We start from the raw sequence: 20,624 nt of genomic DNA, 5'->3' as shown, positions 1-20,624 counted from the left end.
GAAATAAATCTGCACACTGCTTTGTGCTTGGTAATAAATTGAGCCTTGGGCAAACAATAAGGAATTGTGAAACTATTGCCTCACGTTGTTGTGTGTCTTTCCCGGTGGCTCGATGCAAGCCTGTTCCAGTTGAAAGACCATGCAGTCAAAAGCAGTTGCGAGTTGTGTGTTGCAAAATGAACAGCGAACGCACACACCACCACCGCAGTTATACGAATAAAAAGGATATATCCTTGTGTAGCTGTGTGTGTGTATGCGAGAAGAGGAAAGCGAAAGGAATAACTCCCATCCGAAAACGCACCAGCAAACACACATAAATAGCACATGCTAAATCTTATCTTCTCCACCAACACGGATCAATCTGCCGCACTGCTCGGGGAGGAGGGGAAGTGCTGGACAAGAAAAGGGTGTAGCGTGAGCGTTATTTGCCACGAGTCCGAGCTTCCAAGTAGCAGCAGCAGCAGCACGCTTCGCTAATATGCGGCTCCGGGCAATGCTAGCCCGCACCGTACGCCAACAGCACAACTGCGGCAAAGCGCACAACCCTCGCGCTCCGAGCTGCCCCGAGTGTGCTTTCGAGAGCTGTTATGTAACGTCGTCGTCGTCGTCGTCGTCGTCGCCACCATCGTCGGCATCGTCGTCCTTTCCCCGGGAACTGATCCCTTGTGATTCTGGTCCGGTTTTTGGGGCTCAGTTTTCACAAACGGAGTGTAGTCGCTTCCTATACAAGATTAGAGTTTGCATCGCTGCGACATATGGGGTGGGGCGGGGATGGAGGTGGTTGAATTAGCTCACCGCAAATGCAGCTGGAATTGTCACCTCAAAACGCAATCACGAGTCTGCATTTCGGTGTGGCGATAAGAGAAGCGGCCCGGACGAGATGGCAGCACGCTCAAGGGCAGCCTCCGGATCAGGGGTTGGGCAACAAAATGGCAACAACAACGACAACACGCAAGCAAGTCCAAGAAAGTCAAGCAGGCCGAGGATTGTTGTGTCAGTGGCACGGCTGCTGTTGCCTGTTGTGAACAAATTTGAATCAACCAATATATATACCCAGCAGCGACAGGACCACCTGCTTCTGCTGTTTTCGTACTGCGCTCAACACGCGTCCTGTCATTTCGGTACACTCCGCACCCTTCACCCGTGCGCTCCATACCCGTTTTCCGTCCCTAGAAACACACTCTCATAATAATATGAGCCCCAGAAGCAGCAGGAGCAGCAGCAGCTCTCCCATCTACTCACTCTCTCGCACGCTTTGCGCTCTCTTTCATTCGCTCTCGATGTTCCGCACTCTCTAGCTCTAGCGCGATATTACCATTCGGAAACGGGCGCTAGGGGGTGCCCACAGTTTCGCAAAATTAACCTCACAAATACTCTGCATTGCTGTGAGTCCTCCCACAGGCGGTGTCGTTACAAATCGAACACCCACCCTAGAGGCCGGAGGGCTTCACCGACCTAGTGTCAAAAGCTGGCGCATTCCATCGCACCCACACTCACACAAACACACGCAGAGTCGAATTGGTGCTCAGCTCTCCCTTCTGTCTTCATTTTGTAACTAAATCCGAAAATTGTTATTGGAGCGAATTTGGATGAAAAATTACTTCACCCCTCCTGAATGGTATTTGGCGACTGTAGTGTGTAGAGGCGGTTGTACCAATCAAGGACGTTACTCGGTGTGTGTGTGTATGTGTCTGTGTGAAGTGTTGCTGTGGTAGTGGATCATTTTGGTAGTACCTGCTACAGAAATCGAGGCAGCTGGAAGAGAGCAATCCCGACTCCCCACAGGACACACACACATGCAAGGGCATGGTACAACGTCGAGAGAGCTTTTTTGTAGTGTAGAGACACTAAAGGAGTCTTGATTTCGTTACATACTTATACACCTGTGTGCTATGATGTGTGTGTGTGTGCTTTTCTATGAGCTTAAATTGGGTGAACAATAATGTTTGAGGGGAAAAAAAACAACCAGAAAAAACACCCATACACTAGTAACGTTTTGACGGCCCTGACTCATCTTCTACTGAAGTCTCGTCGACGGGAAATCTTCATCCATTTATGTCTTCTGGCTGATGAACATTTAGACGTTTCAAAGCGTGTCTTTAGTTTGTTTTTTATTTTCTAAATGTTTCGTTTTGGGCAAATGGAAAGGATTTGAGTGGAACATTGGATTGCAACAAAGCTTTTCTTTTCTTAACGCTAAATCAATAAGAAACGTTGAAAATAAGAGGTTGGATACTGCCAGATAATATTCAAATCAACGCATTTATCTTTAAAACATATACGTTTGTTTAACCTACCCTCCCAATGATTGCAAAGAACTAAAAATTGAAAACTCTGCCTGGGGAAATAATCATATTTTTTAAGATATAACACAGTAGTTTAAAATGGAAGTCAAATATGAAGGATCTCATTACCACGAAACATTGTCTCTAAAGAACTGACAGCAGTTGGGACATTCTAGTCGAACTCTCTGCGAAAAACAATTTACCACCAACATCTGACGGGCAAACGGGGCAAAATCATCAATGAAGGCTTCAGCTCCCTACCGTTCACAGCCAATGCATCAAAGAAACCAGCAAGAAAACAACCATTGTAAGAATGACACACTGTAATGATGATTGGAGCAAAACTCTCCTCCACTTCTAATACTCCCTTACTCACCCTACCAAATACATTCAAACGCAAACACACATACATACGTTTATGCACATGTGATATAGCACTCAGGCACTCACGCACACACAAGCACACATTTACACACATTATCAGGATATTGGCCCCGGTATTACCCGGTTGAAATGGGCAAGCGGAGCTGCGAGAGCGCACGAGAGGAAGATTCCTGAGAGAAAAATAAAGAGAGGAAGAGAAAGAGAGAGATATGATACTCACAAAACGTACCGTAGCCGTTTTGGGTGTTCTCCATTGAAAATTTCGGCGTGTAAAATCGATTCTGCACTCGGATTTTAAGGTGAGCTTGGGTACCGGGCAGTGTAAAACTGCAAAGGGTGTTTGCAAGACCTTAAACAATGAACTCCCATCCTCAAGTGTGTCTATGATCATTTCTAGTGAGTGGTTTCATCAGGTAAATTTGTTCCTCCCCCCAAGGATCATTGTTATTGCTCATCTGAACTTTTTCCTTCACCTTAAATTACATCGTCCTTATCATTAGCCGGTGACTCATCGCAGGTCACTCACGCGGGCACTCACACGGGCTACACGGGCCTTTCAAATTCTACCCCGTCTACAGTGATGGGGGTTAAGGGTAAGTCCCTGAGCTGAAGGAAGGAAAAAACAGGCATCCAATTCACAAAATTCCAATTCCTTCTGACTCGGAGTGGATAGAGTATGAGAAAAAAAATCGGAAAACTAAGCTGCCACTCTTCACCAGATACTTGCGTAAAAAGCAGCAGTGGAAGCAGCCAATCCCGGACCTGATTCTCAGTTGAACCTGCACAGCCTGCACAGCCCGACTAGTCGCATTTGTTCCGAAAGCACTTGTGCTGCACTGTGTTACGTGTAGTTAAGTGCACGTAAAGCCACTCAGCTTATGGTTGGCGAAGCGGTAAGCACCAAAAAGCTGAGGTTTCATGGGCGTTCTTCTCTTCCGCAGCTTCTTCAACAATTGAGAGGAACTAGTTCGACAGTGCAACTACTCCAGCACACTGTATACATTGCAATTACGAAGCAATATTTCACTACTCGAAGCAGGTTCAAGGAGAGCCACTGAGGTTTTAATTTTTCAGAGCGATTCGATTAATTAATTGATTTTGGATGAAGTGAAAAAAGGGTTCCGAAGCTTGGCGGTGTGTTTATTGAATGCTGTCCCATTTATTGGGTGGACATTTTGAGAAGTTATTGTAGATTTGTTGGGTGTTCTGTTGGAATTTATTTAATGAGTGTTCCCAAACTTAAGCGTCTGATATATTGTATAGGTACTAATGCAACTATCATCTATCATAATACAGCTCATGTCGACATTATTTCTCAAGAACTTGTTTTTTCTGTGTAAGAGTGAATTACATTGATTTGTACGTTAAAAAGTATCTTAAAATTTTTGAATTTTTTTTACATTAATAGTGTCTTGAAAAGTGCTATATATTACATTTACTTTTAGAAACACTTTTAGTTTTACAACAACTTTTGCAAAAATCGTCCAAAGAAAATCAGAACTTCGTCGTTCTTTTATTGGTTCTTCAAGTGAAACGGATCGGGAAATGCTGAACACAAGTAGAGATATAGAGAAAGAAAGTAGGATAAACGAACGCCATGGATTCTTGTTCCTTGGTCCACCCTTAACAACCAAAGTAGGAATTTTGAAGTCAGCTTAAAGTTCTGTGCATAAAAGCTCAAAAATAGGTATATAATTACGTTGTATCAAAAAAAATCCGTTTTAGGTTGTGCTTAACAATGTTTAAATGTTCATTACAATTTTTGCAATAAAAAAATTTTGGAATATGATTAGAAAGTTCACTACGTATGCAATTCCCTGCAATTAATGATAATTTCATCAAAACTACGATCAAAACACATTAAATTAATTAAACACATTTAGAAGAAACATATTTTCTTCTTGTTTTATTGTAATCATTAACCAAAGCCTCAGTCCAGTGTGTTTAGACTATTCTGGATACTTTTGTGCATTGTTATTTATTGCTGCAGGATGTTGTACAACGATCGAGTCATGTAAAAACAACAGATCGTGCCAAAACGAAATCAGTTTACACTACCAGCCTCAAAATATTGCTAAACATCGCTCAAACATACCATCCCGTAACGGTGAACCATAAAAGAAAGGCACGTATTGAAATGCAAAAAAAAAACACACATTTTCTGCTTAACAACAACACACACAAACACACTCGGAACCAGTGCAGCGTTTAAGGCCACCGGGTTTTGGGAAAGTTTGCAGCATTCAGCAAACGAACAAAACGGAACCATTTAAAACCGGTAAACAAAAGCCTGGAACTGTGCTAATTTGTTGTATTGCGGTAAAATCGTTCCAAACTTTACGACACGTCACGCTTTGGTGGAGGGAAATGTTTTATTTTGCCTTTTGCCCGATGGTGACGGTAGGGTAGCGTTGCGGTGAGCTAAAGTGTCCATCACACACGTCCATGTGGACACACAAACAACCCAAGAGCATCCGAGAAATGAGATGAAAGAAGGTCAAGCTAAAATGCCATACTGAGGGCAAGAAGAAAAGGGAGAAACAGAAACAGAGAGAGAGAGAGAGAGAGAGAGAGAGAGGGAGAGAGTGCGTCTTGTTACGGCTAGCCGATGATTTATGTCCGACCTGGCAATGGTTTGCGTGGCAGATCGTCATCGATCGTGGTGGCCCTTCGTTATGATTGCACCCCGTACTTTGTTGCGCTTGTGTATGTATGTGTATGTGTGCTCGGAAAAATTGGTAGTGCAAAAAAAGAATTGCCAATTTTATTTAAGCAATCGAGCGTGTTCTCATACTTGTGCCCCGGGACAAATTACATCCACCACAGTGAGCAGCAGCGGACGGGAGGCAAATAATCAATCCGTCCACTTTTGGCGTTCATGGCAAATCCTGGGGCGTGCAGTTGAAGTAGGGAATGCTACACAACTACAACAACAGAAAACACAGACTCATAACAAACTGCAATGACTCGTGTAAGTGGTGTACTTCAGTGGAAAACTTTTCGAAACCGGTTTCGACGGAAATGGTTGTTTTCGGGGCTTAAACCTAATTAAAGTGGATCCGGGACAATGGCACGCTAAGGAGTAGCAATTTTTATTCCATTTCAGTTGTGTGTTTCTTCCCATGTAACAGTTAACGGAAATAGGTCCAATTGCCGAATGAGACGTATAAAAACGGCAAAAACAGGTACTAAATTATTGTTTTAACTTTTAGAATGATGCAATGGAGCTGTAAACAGTTTTTGCTCTAATTTTGTGCTGGATAAAATAAACCTATGCTTTGAAGTTCATTAAGAGCACTTGTAGTCTCGCACAAAACTTGCAAAAAACCATTGCCTTACTCCTCCAAACGTTCAATCATATTTCAGGCCACAGTGCAACTGGTCCTGCCATACTGAGCAACACTCCGCATTCGTATCCTGTTCCAATGTGCCATACCTTATGGGTATCTTATTTTTTCGGGTTTTTTCTCTTCCACCCGTCCTCTTCAATTTGGTTTTTCTATCCTCGCGCTCGAAAGTGCTCGCTCACTGCTCACAGCTCCTTGGCCCATATTATTCAATTTCTTATTTCATCTCCACCTCGGGATGGGTTCCATCCCAACCGTGCCTCAAATGGCGTAGTGGTTTGATTTATCTACATGTCACAAACAATGCCATGTGTGAGGAACTGCACGAAGCAAGTGTGGCCCATGTTTTTAGCTCCTCCGGTGCAACTCCTTCCAAGACTTTGCTGAAGGTGTCGCCGCGCGCTGTTCGCATTCTTTGCCCCTTTTTTGTGGTTGAGCACAAAAAAGCAAACTATTCCTTGAGCAACTGGGAAGCTTCCACGCTTTGTGTGTGAGGGTGAGAATCCTTCCTTCTTTTTTCCTTGTTGCTTTCCCTTTCGCTCCTGGGCGCTCCTTACGCGGGAACACACCACCATGCACAGCTCTGACCCAGATAGAAGGCCCGTGAAGGCGCACACGTTGCAGGCCACTTTCGGGATGCCCTTTTAGTACCGTGCCCGTGCTACCGTGGTTACAACAGCAAGAAGAAGAATAAGAACAAAAAAACCCTGGGCTCCAATGTATGGCCTTTACGTGATCGCAACCCGTTGTTTCCCCGCGCTTTGTGTTCGGTCGGACACACAGTGCAACAAAGTTTCGCACATACACACAACGTGCCATGAGTGTGTGCGTTCGTCTGTCTGTCTGTGTTTGTTAATGTGTGTGTGTGAAGAAAAGGTGGGGAGGCAAATTTGTACCCTTTCCCGTTGATGAGCAGATACAAACAAATGGATACACAAATGGAGAGAGAAAAAAAAAGGCTAGCTAGGCTCCTGAAGATCCTCCCCACGAGCGTGTCGCGTTTGCAGGCAAAGGATGCAAAACTCACAGCGCTAGAACTCAAAACACACACACACACACATACGCACACACAGTCACACAGTACACTAACAATGAAATCCACCCACATAGCGCCATAGGAAGAAAAGAGAAAGCAACCAAGGAAAACAGAAATTGCAGTGGCTCCCAATGCTCTAACAATGCGCTATCAAAAATGGTCCAATGGGAGGACGCGGCGCAGAACAGACAGCGGGGCAAGGGGAACAAAAAGAACCGCAAAGTGTTCATTCTTCATTCTGTTCCCGTTTTTCCCCGGCCTCACAGCTTCCCTACTAACCGCTCCCAAGTCGCTCCCAAACACAAGCACCAAGCTGAGTGGTGTGACCTAGATTCGGTCGGAACAACTCATCGCAGTCCGAGTTCACGTTTCCCGGCTATCATACCCCTGCCGCGCGGGCATGGTTCCGTCGGTACGTCTGTCCAATAGGAACAAGTCATGCTGTGTGTGTGTGTGGATGTGATCTTCCCGTTGGTAGCGAACTAGGAGTTGCCGATAGCACCGGAGGGGAGTCGCAGAAACCGCGCGGTCCTGTGAAAACACGAAAGAATCGGCAACCGAAACACAGGCACAGGGTTCGGGTTTTAACCGGGTTTTAAGTTTCGTTTCGTGTCGGTCGTTCGAGTGGAAGAAATTATTATTGAAAATATTTATTCAATGCACCCGGAACTGGACCGAAGAGGAAGAAGGAAGAGGGGCTCCGAGTGTGCCAAGTCGGAATGCACGCTTTAAAAGAGTGAACGCTCTACGCTTCACAAGGAAAGCGTGTGTGTGTGTGGGTGATGATGTAGGTGATGCAGCGCAAATGCATCGCCGCACACACACACACACATACACCCCATTGTAACAATAAATGGAAAGACTCTGGCAAAAAGTCATGGAATAAATACAATTTGGACACGAAAAGTGGAGCACCATCGTGAACGTTTCGGGGAAAGAAAAGCTGGCTACCCAGCGCCGAAACATGCACCACTTTAGCACCACGGCGTAATGGATTTGAGTCTAGCAAGACTCTTGTCAAGACTGCATTAAATCTGCATCGGTCCCTGTATGCGCTGGTACGGTACGCCGGTTACGGTGGTGCTTTCCCAAAAGCATGCACAACCTTGTTTGCTTCCTCACCACCACCAACCTCTCTCGACGGCGTGTCGCAAAATGTGTCAATCAGTACGCTTTTCCCAAACCGCTTCCAACTGAGGAGTGCTGAGTGGTCGTGTGAAACGATCGTCAGTATTGGGGAAATTTTTAGTGGAACAAAATGGCATCTGTGTGAGAATGCCGACATCGTGATGATGAATGATGCAGTTTAGGGTAGAGCCAGCAACCGGAGAGTCTGCTTTCGATCGATGGAGGGACCAATTCGTTTCAACATTTTGAAATTTACGTTTAATTTGGAATCATAGTGTTATTGATTTGTTCAAAAATTGACAGCATGTGGATTAAAATAACAGATTTTAAATAAAAATTGAGATCCATTAAATAAACGAATCACAAACGGTTCCAATTATGAATCGCCATTACCGACCGTTCAGCATCCTCGTTCCCCAAAACCGTTTAATTAAATCGCCCAGCACAAAATTGTTTTGCGCTCACGCGGTACCCACTGTCCAGGGAAATCTTAATAAGCACCCGTCCCGTAAGTGCCAAGCAAGTACGTGCCTCGGTACGGAATCTGTCACCCTGTCGCCGGGAGTTTCGTATGCGCGCGATCTGCACCATCCAATCCGCTGGTGCGGCAATTCAACAACATCACCACTACCGCCAACTCGAAATAGCCGTTTACCGTCCACTTTGCAACGATGCGACTCGGTAACGATTCTTGTCCTTCCGCGCTCACGCGGCTCCCTACCCTTCTCTCCCCAAGCCGTAAAACAAACTTATTCGACCACACATTCGACTCGCTTGCGGTGAATCATGGACGGTGGAATGTTTCAATGTTGATTGATGTGGTTCCTGTGTGGCGTGTAGTTTTGTTTTTCTTCTTCTTCATTTTTCACTTCCACTACAACCATCGCCATTGCTGCACCTCCTTTCTCGCGCCACTCTCTTTAACGAAGGTCAACGTCAACGGCGTGGGCTAATGAGCGCGATGGCGAATAGCGATGCCTGCGGTTTTCAAAATTGTACTCCAAACGGGTGACCGTTTGGCCTGGCCGCATTTGCCGGCATGTGTTGGAGTGTCGGGTGGGAAAAAAGAAGAAAGGAAACGGTCGAATCACTCTACGTTTCTAGGGCTTTGATCTGGTTTGCTTGAATTTTCAGCTGTATCTTTTATTGTTTCATATTTCAGGAAGAGCAGGTTTGTGAGTTTTAGGGAATGGATCACAGTTTTTCGCTTCTTCTTCTGTTTGCTCATTTTGATGCAAAACAAGAGAGGAAATCTTAACCTCGTTTCATGGACAAGTTTAAAAAGAATGACCGGTTTGCTAATTGGCTCCGTTAGAGCTCAAGGACTGTTGGACGCCGTTATGCAGTGAGAATGAATTATTCAGTTTTTTAAAGAGTTTAATTGTTTGTTGTCTCCTCCTGGAAGTCGAGCGTGTTTTAATTACTTAAAGGCTGTTATAATAAAAACAACAATGTGTCATTATTCAGCACAGGCAACAACAACAAAAAAGCATCTCATTTCCACCTGCCAATAACTTGTAATCGTTGCACCTTCGGTCGACACGGCTCAAATCGTTAAACGCGTATCACGGGTACCATTTTACAACCTTCCACACAACCTACACACCTTACAGTATCGCGTATCGAAAAGCACACATACACACACACACACACACACCCTACCGCAACAGGAAAACAAAAATCATTCAACCTCCAGCCAACAGTCGTAAAGATGATTGTAAACATCGATCCAGCCCGGCATTGTTAACACTTTGCCTTTAATTAGTGACATATGGCGTGACGCGATGACACATTGGTGCTCTCCTACCACCGACCACTGCCGCTGCTGTGACGCCTTTGCGCAACCTGCAGCAAAAACGGTATTCGCCTTCGCCCACCTTGTTTTATTCGTTGTTCGTGTCGGTTGCCGTTTTTCATTACACAGTGCTTGGTCCGTGTTGCCGTTTCTATAGCTCACATGAGTTTTTTTTTCTCCCCTGTGTGTTGTGTTGCCCTCTTTCTGTGCTTAATACCACTGTATGGAGTGAGCCGGGCGGAAAGGAAGGCTCGGCCAGAGAGCTCAAATCAATCCGATCAAGCGGCACGAAACACTTCTGGGCAGGCGAGATACACACCCAACCGTGTAGCAGGAACTTTGTGTGTGAAGGAGTTTTTTTCGTGCTTCTTCACTGTCTCTTTTTTGTTGCTTTATCTGCTCAGCCTAAGGTGTTTTCCTGGTGTGTGTGTGTGTGTGGCCCGTTGATGTACCGTTACCCCTTGCCTCCATCACAGCTTATTTTATGTGGGGGCCATAACAAGATTTATGTGAAATCAATGCCCTCTAAAGTGGGTGGAATGTTTTTTCTGTCCCAATTCGATACGAAACGCGCTTCCTTGTTTCCTTCGATACTCGGAGAGCGAACGAAGGAGAGAGAAGGAACTAGTTCGAGAGCATTTGTGACCAGTGCCAGTGCCAAGAGAGCAATCCTGTTTGGCCGTGACAGGATATCGTCATTTGTTTTGCAACGTTGTCAATTGATCCAATTTAGCTGCAGCCCGAGCGCTTGTCACTAACGCAGCGAACGAAATCCTGTTAGTGGCAGTGCGTTTTGGTGGTATGGTATTGATTTTTTTTTCATATGTGTTTTTATACAGTTTACTGCAATGGTTTTTTTATGGGCCGATTAAAAAAACAGTTCCTAAAAGGAGCAGATCGGATGGTTTGCCACTCGTTGTGAGTGATGAAGTTGACTTTTTTTAATTTGAATCAATTTAATGATTATGTTAAATGCTTGCATTGGCGTAAATGATTCTGGAATTATCTGAAACAAAATAATCTTTAGTGGCAATGAGCTTATGGTTCAGTTGCGTCGGCTTTGTGAAAAAAAAACAAACAGAATTTGTCTACTTGCTATCAGTGCTTTAAGAGAACTTGCTATCATTGATCATATCGATCGATTTATAAATTCACTAAACGTTTGTCCATAACATCTTGTTCACAATTTGCTTACACATGGAAGTATGAGCTTCTTCTTCTTCTTCTTCTGTTAAGCCAACCACTTGTCGGGTTGGGTTTCAGTGACTTTTGGATAACCTCCCATAGTCAGTCCTACGCATGGCGGCACGGTCTATTTGGGGCTTGAACCCATGACGGGCATATTGTTAAGTTGTAGGAGTTGACGACTGCACCACAAGACCGGCTTGAACCGAAAATATGAGAATAAAGTATAATTTTTGACACTGGCAAACCAATTCTTTAAGATTTTGATCGTTTTATGGAGTTATTACAGATCGAAATTCATTTATTTTATTATTTACTAATGAATTGCAGTTATGATTCATGATGAAAGCCTTTTCTTGTCTATTTTTATCTTTTTCTAACGATTTCTTGGATTCTATTGAAACGATTATCAATGCAATTAGAATTTTTTTATCTTCCTTGCAGTTTTCGTCGTTCTTGTCAAATAACTGTGATAAATCAAAGTTTATTACAAACTTAGGACATGTGAAACGTTTAAATTTTTGCCGTTGTATTGATATAAATTTATCATGAAATTTATATCTTAAATACGGTGTTTGTTTTACGTAATGCATGAGATTTCGTCTAACTAGTGTAGTCTCCTTCTTGCTATCAATTAAAGTACCATGCGCCTCCTTTTCTGTGTACCAGGCGTCTCCATCTCAGCACCAGGCGTCTCCACCAAATAAACGAGTGCCGTCCATTCTCCATATTGGTGCCATTTGATCAAATCAACCATCACGCTTGGCTTTAATCAAAACATGCATACCGCACCCGAGAGAATACATGCAAAACTAGGTAAACCCTCGGCGGCATTCGAGCCTGTCACTGGCTCCGCTAAAGTGAGCGTTTTAGTGGCACACGACCATCACACACGCGTGTCCCAGCATGCAGCGGGTGCGGGTGTGCCTTATTAAGCATTAATGTGCGTTTCACTAATACATATATACACATCGAGAGCTAATTGAAAGCCTTTGCCAACCCACGAGCCCAACACCCAACCCGTAAGAACCCCGAAACCCACCCGGGGGGACAACTGTTCCGTGTGCGTGTGTGTGTGTGTGTGTGTGTGTGTGTGTGTGAGGGGCTAATTGAATCAGCTGACCTCGTTGCTCGTTGCTTGGTTGGTTGGTGTGGTTAACGGTTGCGAATCGCGGTTCCCCGTTTGGTGCACGGATCTATCGTGACAGTGTGTGTGTGTGTGTGTGTGAGAGAGAGAGAGAAAGAGAAAACTCAGCTGCTTGTTGTCGCCCCAAAAAAGGCTCCCCCGATGAAGTGGCATCATTGTCAGATCTATTATTAAAATCAATTTGCCCGCTTGTTACAAACGCGGTTACGGGGCACCACCATGAGCGAGGTGGAAACGAATCTGCAACATTGTACCGGGTGGCGTTGCCTGTCCTTAGTGTTTCCCAGAGGGGTTGACACTTTCTCGCCAGCTTTGCCATTGCTGCAGCAGTATTTTCTGCACACTGTTTGATGAAGTGAAGCATAGTAGTGGTAGAAGCGTTTCAACTTAAATTGCCACAACCAACTTTAAGGACGTGCAGAAGAATTTCACTTTAAACAAAACGCACTGTATTACTTGATAACATTGGTCGTCCGCGGGCAGAAAGCATGACGCAACCATTTGTGGGTTGCCTTCGGTGCAACTATAACCATTCGTTGTAACCGCCATTACCGCCATCACCGCCACCAACAAGATTCGCCACCACCATCGTCATCATCATCCTTCTCATCATCATTGCTCAAGCCATAATCATTCCAACGGCTGTGGAGAGTTTTCGGGCCTGGGAGGAAACGCCACCCGGACACGGTCGAGGACAGTTTAGGCGAGGCGTGGTTTGACTAATAGTTTTAATTGTTTCTACTTCAAACACTCTGCCGAACGCTCCGGGAAAGAGGGCTTCACCGATGAAATGGGCCACGCTCTCACACAAACACATACACACCCAACTACTCGTCGCAGAATCAAAAGGTTGACTGGTGGTGCCAGTTAACGGCAGCACAAACTAGTGCGGAGGAAATGCAGAGGGGGGGGGGGGGGGGGGGGCAGTAATGGCGGTCCAAGGTGCTCCGTTGAAACTTTAACAGTAATTACACTCGGCATTGGGCTCCCTCGGAGCTCCATCGCGTAGCGGGCCCCGGAGCTGTGAGAAGGAACACACTCTGCGGCTGGGAACGCTGGCAGCTGGCCCGCTGAAGATATGATAATTTTCCCAAGAGATAGTGTTCCCATCCCCCCTCCTTGGCCCCCGTTTTCTGTGCCCTTTTGACCCGTGCTTTGCGCAGCGTTGTTGCGGCAAACATTCGGTAGGTCTACGATTAAGCATAATTTTTCATTTCATCTGCATTGCGCTAATTTTTGGAAATGGCACAACCGTACGTACGTACACCGTGCGCGCACACGGGTTGTGTCCCAGTTTCGAACCTCAGAAGGACCCATAAAGACCTTGTGCAAAAATACAAAACGAAAAATTGCACAACATTCCTTTTGGCCGGTCGGGGAGTGTTCGTGGTTGCGGATTTTTTGGGAGTTGGTCCGTCGAGTTGTTGTGTCCCTTTGACCCTACGGTTTTTTGCTCATTTCCGGTGAGTTTAGTTTTTCGAGCAGAAGGGAAAATCATACCTCTGCTCTCTGTTTTCCGGGGGCATCTAAAGGCAAAAGGCACGAAAGAGAAAACACGCCAAACCGAGCACTGGAAGCGGTTTCATTACGGGGGAGCGTGCAAACCGAACTCTGTCTGTAGGAAGAGAAGCACAGCAAACAGCAAGAAACAAAAAACTGCTGCAGGAAATAGAAGCTGCTCGCTGTTCAGCACGAAACGGGGACAGGAAAGATGTGCGTTTTCAACCATCATCATCATCAGCAGCAGCAGCATCATCATCGACGGTATCACCGCAGCATCCCGTTTGCTCGCACACATACGCACATTTTCGTGTGCGCTCGAAAGCGAACTGTCCTCATTACCACGCTGCCGCTCCTTACGCTTCCCCGCAAACACCACTAAATGGGACGGCGGAAACGGCATTGCATTGCGGTGAGAAGAGCGCGAGCAGGAGAGCGGGGAAGACAACAATGTACGATGGTCGTTGCCGGGACCGATTATCCTTTTGCCATCGGTGGCCATTCCTGCCATCCTCATGCACTGTAACCCTCGGGTGCCCTTGCTCTCGGGGGCCGCACTAGAACGGAAAAGCCAATCGCTTCCAGAGCGAGCGATGCTCTCATGTGGAAAATGTGCGAGCTACACGGTCGCACACACACACACACACAGGGGTTGTAGATACAATCGTGCACACTTATGCAAGGGCCATGGCAACGGATCACGGAACGGAACGGATGGATGATGAGAGCGATAAAGATTATGGTTGGCAGTGAAGCAAAAGTTTGTCTAATTCGCCACAATGCTCACTGCTCGTGGGACTGTGTGTGTGTTTGTGTGTGTGCGATGAATAGAAAATGGCAAACAATTGGTTTGAAGTAACGAATTGCTATATTAATTTGTTTCTTTAAAGTAAAAAACATATTTAACCAAGCATTAAGATTAGCCAACATTCTTAAAAAGACCCCTTAAAAGAATGGTTCAAAATCTCCACCCCCCCAAAATTATGCGCTCGACTTACCTTACAATCCTCACAGTGGTGGATGATAGAGTACGGCTGTCCGCAGTCGTACCGTATCAGCACCTCGGTAAATTCGCATGTGATCCGTGCCGCCAGCGCGTCCGTCTCGAGCAGCTCGGTCAGCCGCCCGGTGCAGCCCGGTCCGCCGTGCAGCACGTCGGCGTAGGCTGCGTTGTGTAAAGCACTGCCAACGGTACGCTCACAACAATGTCTTAAACGTAATGTTTGCAGCTTGGTCTCAATACTTTGTGACGATTTTTTACAAATTTGTGCTGGACTTAACTCTTCATTATCGCCCAAATAGTCAAGGCACTGTTGTTTATCATTTAACCGGTTCTCCATGTTATATTTAGTATTATCAATATTGTATGGCTTATTACTATTTTTATTATTTTTATTATTATTTTTATTATTATTAATGTTATTATTATTATTATTAGACGCGGCATGCGCACGCAGCGTTGCACATGGCGGTGGACACCGCGGTGGTCCAGGACCTTCGTCTATCCAGGCCACAGGCAGTGTACCGGCTGAACATTGACCCTGTGCGGTGAAGGAAAGAAAGAGAGAGAAAAAAGTATGGAATGAAATTAGTGGAATGTTAATTAAAAAGGGATTTAATAAGTCAAAAAAAGACATATAATTTCACACAAATCATCTCATCTGCGAATGATATGTAGTTCACAAAAGACAGTTTGTAGTTGTTTGATAATGTTTGCTCGTTGCTCGATCCTGTTTAACCATTTGAAGCTCCTTTCTATATACGTGTGGGTGATAGTGATGAATAATTCTTCTAGGCACTAACCTTGATCCGGTCAAGTTTTAAGCTGTAAACAATTGCCCACATCAAACATGCTTTGATCAATGAGCGAAAGTTGCACACCATTTGCAGCATCGTAGACTTTGAAGAGTTTGTAACATTTGATCATATTTTTTTTTCTTTTTCCATCTTCTTTGTCGCTGTTTAACTTGCATTGCAGCACATTCCCCAGATGAGCCAAAATTACTTCAATGAGTTTTAATTTATTTGCTCTTATCGGTACAGAGTCTAGAGCGGCACAGAGAAGGTTTGCCCGTTTATGTTTCATGGCCGCTCGTAACCCTTTTTTCTCTCGACAATATCCGCCTTTGCCTCGTAAACACACAAGCATACGGACTCGCCAGCATAGGAACACTTCCTGATCGATTACGATCGTAAAATAAGACCAAAAAGCAACAACAAAAAAGCGTAACAACTCCGACGCCGAGGCAAGGCGCTTACCTACTAAGTTGGCCTGCGTAACGGTTGCAACAAACCGGGTTTTGAGTGGCAGCAGCAGTTCCGTTACCATAATTCATCTATCGACCGTTGCTTTTGCTGTTGCGGTGCTGCTGTTTTCATTACGGCGAGCAGCCCGCCCACCCCTCCACCGTTCCCTTCCTGTCTCTCACTCACAAACGCACACACACACACACACTCTAGTGCGAATGCGAACGGACAAACATTAGCATACACAAACAAAAACCGTTCCCCAAAGTCAGCTCCAATCAAACAAGTATCGTATCGCACACTCGGGTCTCTGGAGCGGGCCAATGAGATGTGTGTGTGTGTGTGTGTGTGTGTGTGTATGAGGCGGGTGGGGGCAGCAGAACTTCAAGAACATTTTCCCTTTCATCCACACCCATAAAGTCCAGTCGACCGTCGGTGCCGTCGGAGCGAAGACTTGGATAAATAAACAACGCGCAAGCGAGTGAGCAAGCGCACGCAGCGCTGCCCGTTTCCTCCTTCCTCACCCAAGATTCGAGTTTCCCGAGTGCGTTCGGCAAAGGTTCAATCGGGCGAAACTGGCGAAATGGTTTGCCACAGGGCTGCTGTGATTCGGACCGCTCCAGCCTTCGCCACTGTTCCCTTCTGGCTTCTGTCCAACCGCCTCTCCCATCGGCGTGTGTATCACTGTCCCACTGTTTCTGCGAAGGATTTGTTTCCGTTCTGGTTGGGTTTTCACCACATTTTTTAGTTTCTTGATTTGTTTTTTTTTTCGGACAGCAAAGAATATCCATGTGCTGTTTGCGCCCTACGTATGCAAATGTTATTTTACCCAGTAGGGCTGCAAGGAAGCAGCGCAGGGGGGAAAACACGAGCGAGCGCTCGAAGAAAGTGATTTTTAATGGCTCCCTCCACGCAAAACCTGCCAAACAATCAGTGGAAAACTGACCTCGATAGGGAGCAGCCCAGATTTGTTTTGATGGTGGTTGCTTTTTCCTTCTTTATAGCTGCATCTCTCTCTCTCTCTCTCTCTCCCCCTCTCTCTCTCTCTCTCTCTCTGTCTATCTTTGTCTCTCTAATTTCAAAATGATGTAAAATATTCATCTCATCCAAAAGCGCGTGCCCGATGCCCCCTGACCGATCGAACCACTTTCCCGAGAGATCGATACGTTTCGATCGATTTATCCGGCATGAGAGTTTAGCCCTAGTGAAAAAAAAACATAATTCAAATAAATAATATCGAGCTGCGTCTGGCGGCTCCGTCGATCGAAAACCACCGGTCAAACCCGCGTGGTTCGGAAAAAAACCAGGGCAAAAACAGACGGGAAAGAGATTATCAACCAGCTTCACCGTTCACCTTCTCGCTTTCTTGCAAGCCCTTGTTCCCTTAGAACGACCTCATTTCCCCTCCTTTAATTCCATATCTCTCATCGCCACTGGCTTATTTTTTGCGGGTCTAGCAGGAGAGGTGGGTTAAACCCCCCTCCCGGCAGGAGAAAGAATTTTAAGCGAGATTTTTGATTATTACTATGCTGCGCCCGTGCTGCGCCTATTCTGTTCGTGTTCCGTTTCGGGCGAACGATCGGCGGACGGACTGTGTGTGTGTGTGTGTCTGTGTACCGCGGAACCGGATTTATGCGGATGCGGACCAATAAAAAGCAAAAGCATACCAAAAAGGCAAAAGAAAACACATGACTCCCAAGCGCTACCAAGCGCTGCACAACGGCAGACGGGGGAGGCCCTCAGGTAAGGTGAGAGCGTGGAAACTGAAACCGGTAGCAGCAGCAGCAGGGGTGGTAGTCGGGTAAGGCGGGAGTATCCATTAGACTGCGACGTAGCGGAAGGTGAAATTGATTCTTGAAAAACTCGAACGGAAACTGAATTTCTTTCCCTTCTTCCACCCTCTTTGCGCCTGTCGGTGTTTTCCCGATCGTTAGCCGACCGATTGGAGAAGGGTGTGGGGTTGCGATTGCGATCCGCTTATTTTTAGCCCACCACTAAGAAGGTCCCACACCCTGCCCTGCCCGCGGTGGGGTGCGAATTTATTACCCCGGGCCCTGCCGTGCACCGAAATGCCTGCGCCGCATCGTACGGTGCAAGGTGAGAGGGTGAATGAAGGAAGGGCTGAGAGGGAAGATTCCCAGTCAACCGGAATTATAAGGAAAGCTCGCACTGTGGTCTTGCTTGATCGTGAGGGTGAGTTAGGTTGATAAGGATAATGCTTCATAGAATAGATGTTGAGTTTGAATGAAAAGAAAAATGGAAATAAATTTGACTTTCTATCTTTCGCAGAAGTACAAAAAATAAAACAGAATCTCAAGTAAATGGGCTCTAGTTGTAGCTCAACCGTAATTATGAAGTGGAAGGAAACTATGGAAAAGTTGTGAGGGTGTGTAAAAAGGTTCTTAAATAATCACCTCATCTATAGGTTTAGTAATGGACACAAAATCAGCGATACTTTCTTGGAAACAGGAGATTTCAATTCAATCTAATTGGAAATTCAACAATTCAACTAAATATTTCAAACCTATAATCTAACAAATTAAACACATAATTGTCTGTGTTGAAATAAAATAATTGCAATCGGAAGGTAAGCTTGCGATTTTGAGCTGGGTAGGGAAACGCTGTAACTGTCGCATATTTATATAAGTAGTAGTCATGTAAGTAGAAGTCATATCCAGGTAATCCAGAAGTAATATCCAAACAAATTATTTTACAACAAGTACAAGTTTCAAACAGGGAAAACTGTTTTAAAAGGCCGAAAGGGATATTGGTTTTAAAAGATACAGGGTTTCACTCCATTTATGGGTCAAATCTCTTAATTTTTTGGAGCGTTCCCACGATTTTTTGATCGTATCCCACAGATTTTTGGTTCGTTCACATAATGTATTGGTATTTTTCGATTAGATATCAATACAATTGGGCCAAAAAATTCTGAGAAATGACCAAAACATCGTGGGAAAACAATATGGGAACCCACCAAAAATTGATGGGATCCAACCAATTATTCGTGGGAAACGCTGTAAGCGAATTCAATCTTTAGGATCAATGTATGAATTTATCGTATGAAATATTGGCTGGTATTATTGAATCCGTTCGTAGCGGGAACGTACGGCGCTCACATGAAATTCTAGGGATGGCAACGCATTTCTTGAGCCCGCTCCTACAACGCCACGGTGAACAACTGTAGCAACCATCTAGTACGTTAGGAAAATGAGTGTCGGGACGTACGCCGCCGCTACGAACGGATTCAATAATACCAGCCATTAACTTTAAGTAAAGAGTATACGTTTTTCTTAACATTGCAATTGGTACAGAATGATTTCAACAAGGTATTTATTTGATTATTCATTTCCAATGGTTTTATCAGTGTTTTATTGTGTTAAACAATATTTTCTAAGAATTTGCTCTTGTTCCTTCTAGTCATTTTATCAATATCAACCTCAGAAACAGAAACAACAAGCGTAATAAAAGCAAACTTCTCCCATTAGCCCAACCACCCCATAGTGGCAGGCCAATGAAATCCCAATCGTGATGGCGTCGCTTGACTGATGCAATTAAAAAGTAATATATTTTACCGTTATGTGTGTGTGTGTGTTTATGTATGTACGTTGGTGTGTGTGTGTGTATTTGCACCATTGCACCGAGAAAGAAATCCATTCCTCGAGCGTCTTCTTATCGTTGGCAAGGCGTGGGGCAAAACCGAACATGCCCACCAGTACCCGGGCACCGTCCACAATCGATCCAAAAACCAAAGCTCCTGGAGCATGGATGCAATCGCAAAGCGCAATAAATTTACTCGCACAATAAAATCGAAGGTCAATTACTGCAGTGTGCGGCAGTACGGCCACTCACCAACACCGCGACGCCAAGACCGGGTAGGGTGGCAGTGTCCTAGTTTTCCTATCGGGCAAGGCGCAGAGCTACAACCTTCCGGGAAAACGTGACAGCCCAGAAACGACTGGAGGAAGCACACAAAGACACACACACACAAAGCTGCACAATCGCATATAAGATATCAGTAGGTAGAAGGGAGACAGGTTGGATGGAGTTTGAGCATGAAGTATGTGGAACGAATGCAATCTATCAAGCGTCGTATTTGATGAGAAGAGCTAAACAGTTTAGGAAATATCAAGAAGCTCTTCTCGGTTCTGTTAAACAAAGCTGTGAGACATTTTTGTACACTTTGATGAAAAGTTTTCTTTGAAATAGCTTTTGATTCTTAGTCTGTTAAGTTATCTTAACAACTCATCATTATCTAATACTGCTATAGAATGTTGCAATGCTTCTTCTGTTCCTATTTTTGCCTGCAACAAACCGAGCCAAAATATGAATAATCAAATGGGTTTGTGAAGGTCCTTTAGCAAGCCAGCTCGATATGAGCATAGTTATTTTATGCTGCCTTCTGCCGTAGCAAGAAAGGAACTCCACCGAACCGTAACACTCTCGCAAAGCAACAGAATTACTCCCCCCTTTCGCCCGCAAACGTCCTCGGGAAAGCCTCTGCGCCCAATCTCCCTGGGAAGGCGAGCGTATTACCAGCGGTCGATATGGATATCCATTTCGAGCGCGC

The 20,624-nt window shown here is 45.1% G+C and overlaps 1 protein-coding gene across 5 annotated transcripts in view; it reads right to left on the bottom strand.

Moving 5' to 3' along the window:
* LOC120950538 (probable transcription-associated protein 1) overlaps positions 1 to 20,624 on the bottom strand; it is a 43,774-nt gene that overhangs the window by 9,572 nt on the left and 13,578 nt on the right. For all 5 annotated transcript variants that reach the window (XM_040368656.2, XM_040368657.2, XM_040368661.2 and 2 more), the window contains exon 3: positions 14,806 to 15,348. In XM_040368656.2, coding sequence (XP_040224590.2) covers positions 14,806 to 15,348 — 543 coding nt within the window. The remainder of the gene's footprint in view (positions 1 to 14,805; positions 15,349 to 20,624) is intronic.

The sequence above is a fragment of the Anopheles coluzzii genome, chromosome 2 (assembly GCF_943734685.1).
Source record: "Anopheles coluzzii chromosome 2, AcolN3, whole genome shotgun sequence".
Taxonomy (NCBI): Eukaryota; Metazoa; Arthropoda; class Insecta; order Diptera; family Culicidae; genus Anopheles; species Anopheles coluzzii.
This window is presented reverse-complemented; position numbering and strand designations above follow the sequence as displayed.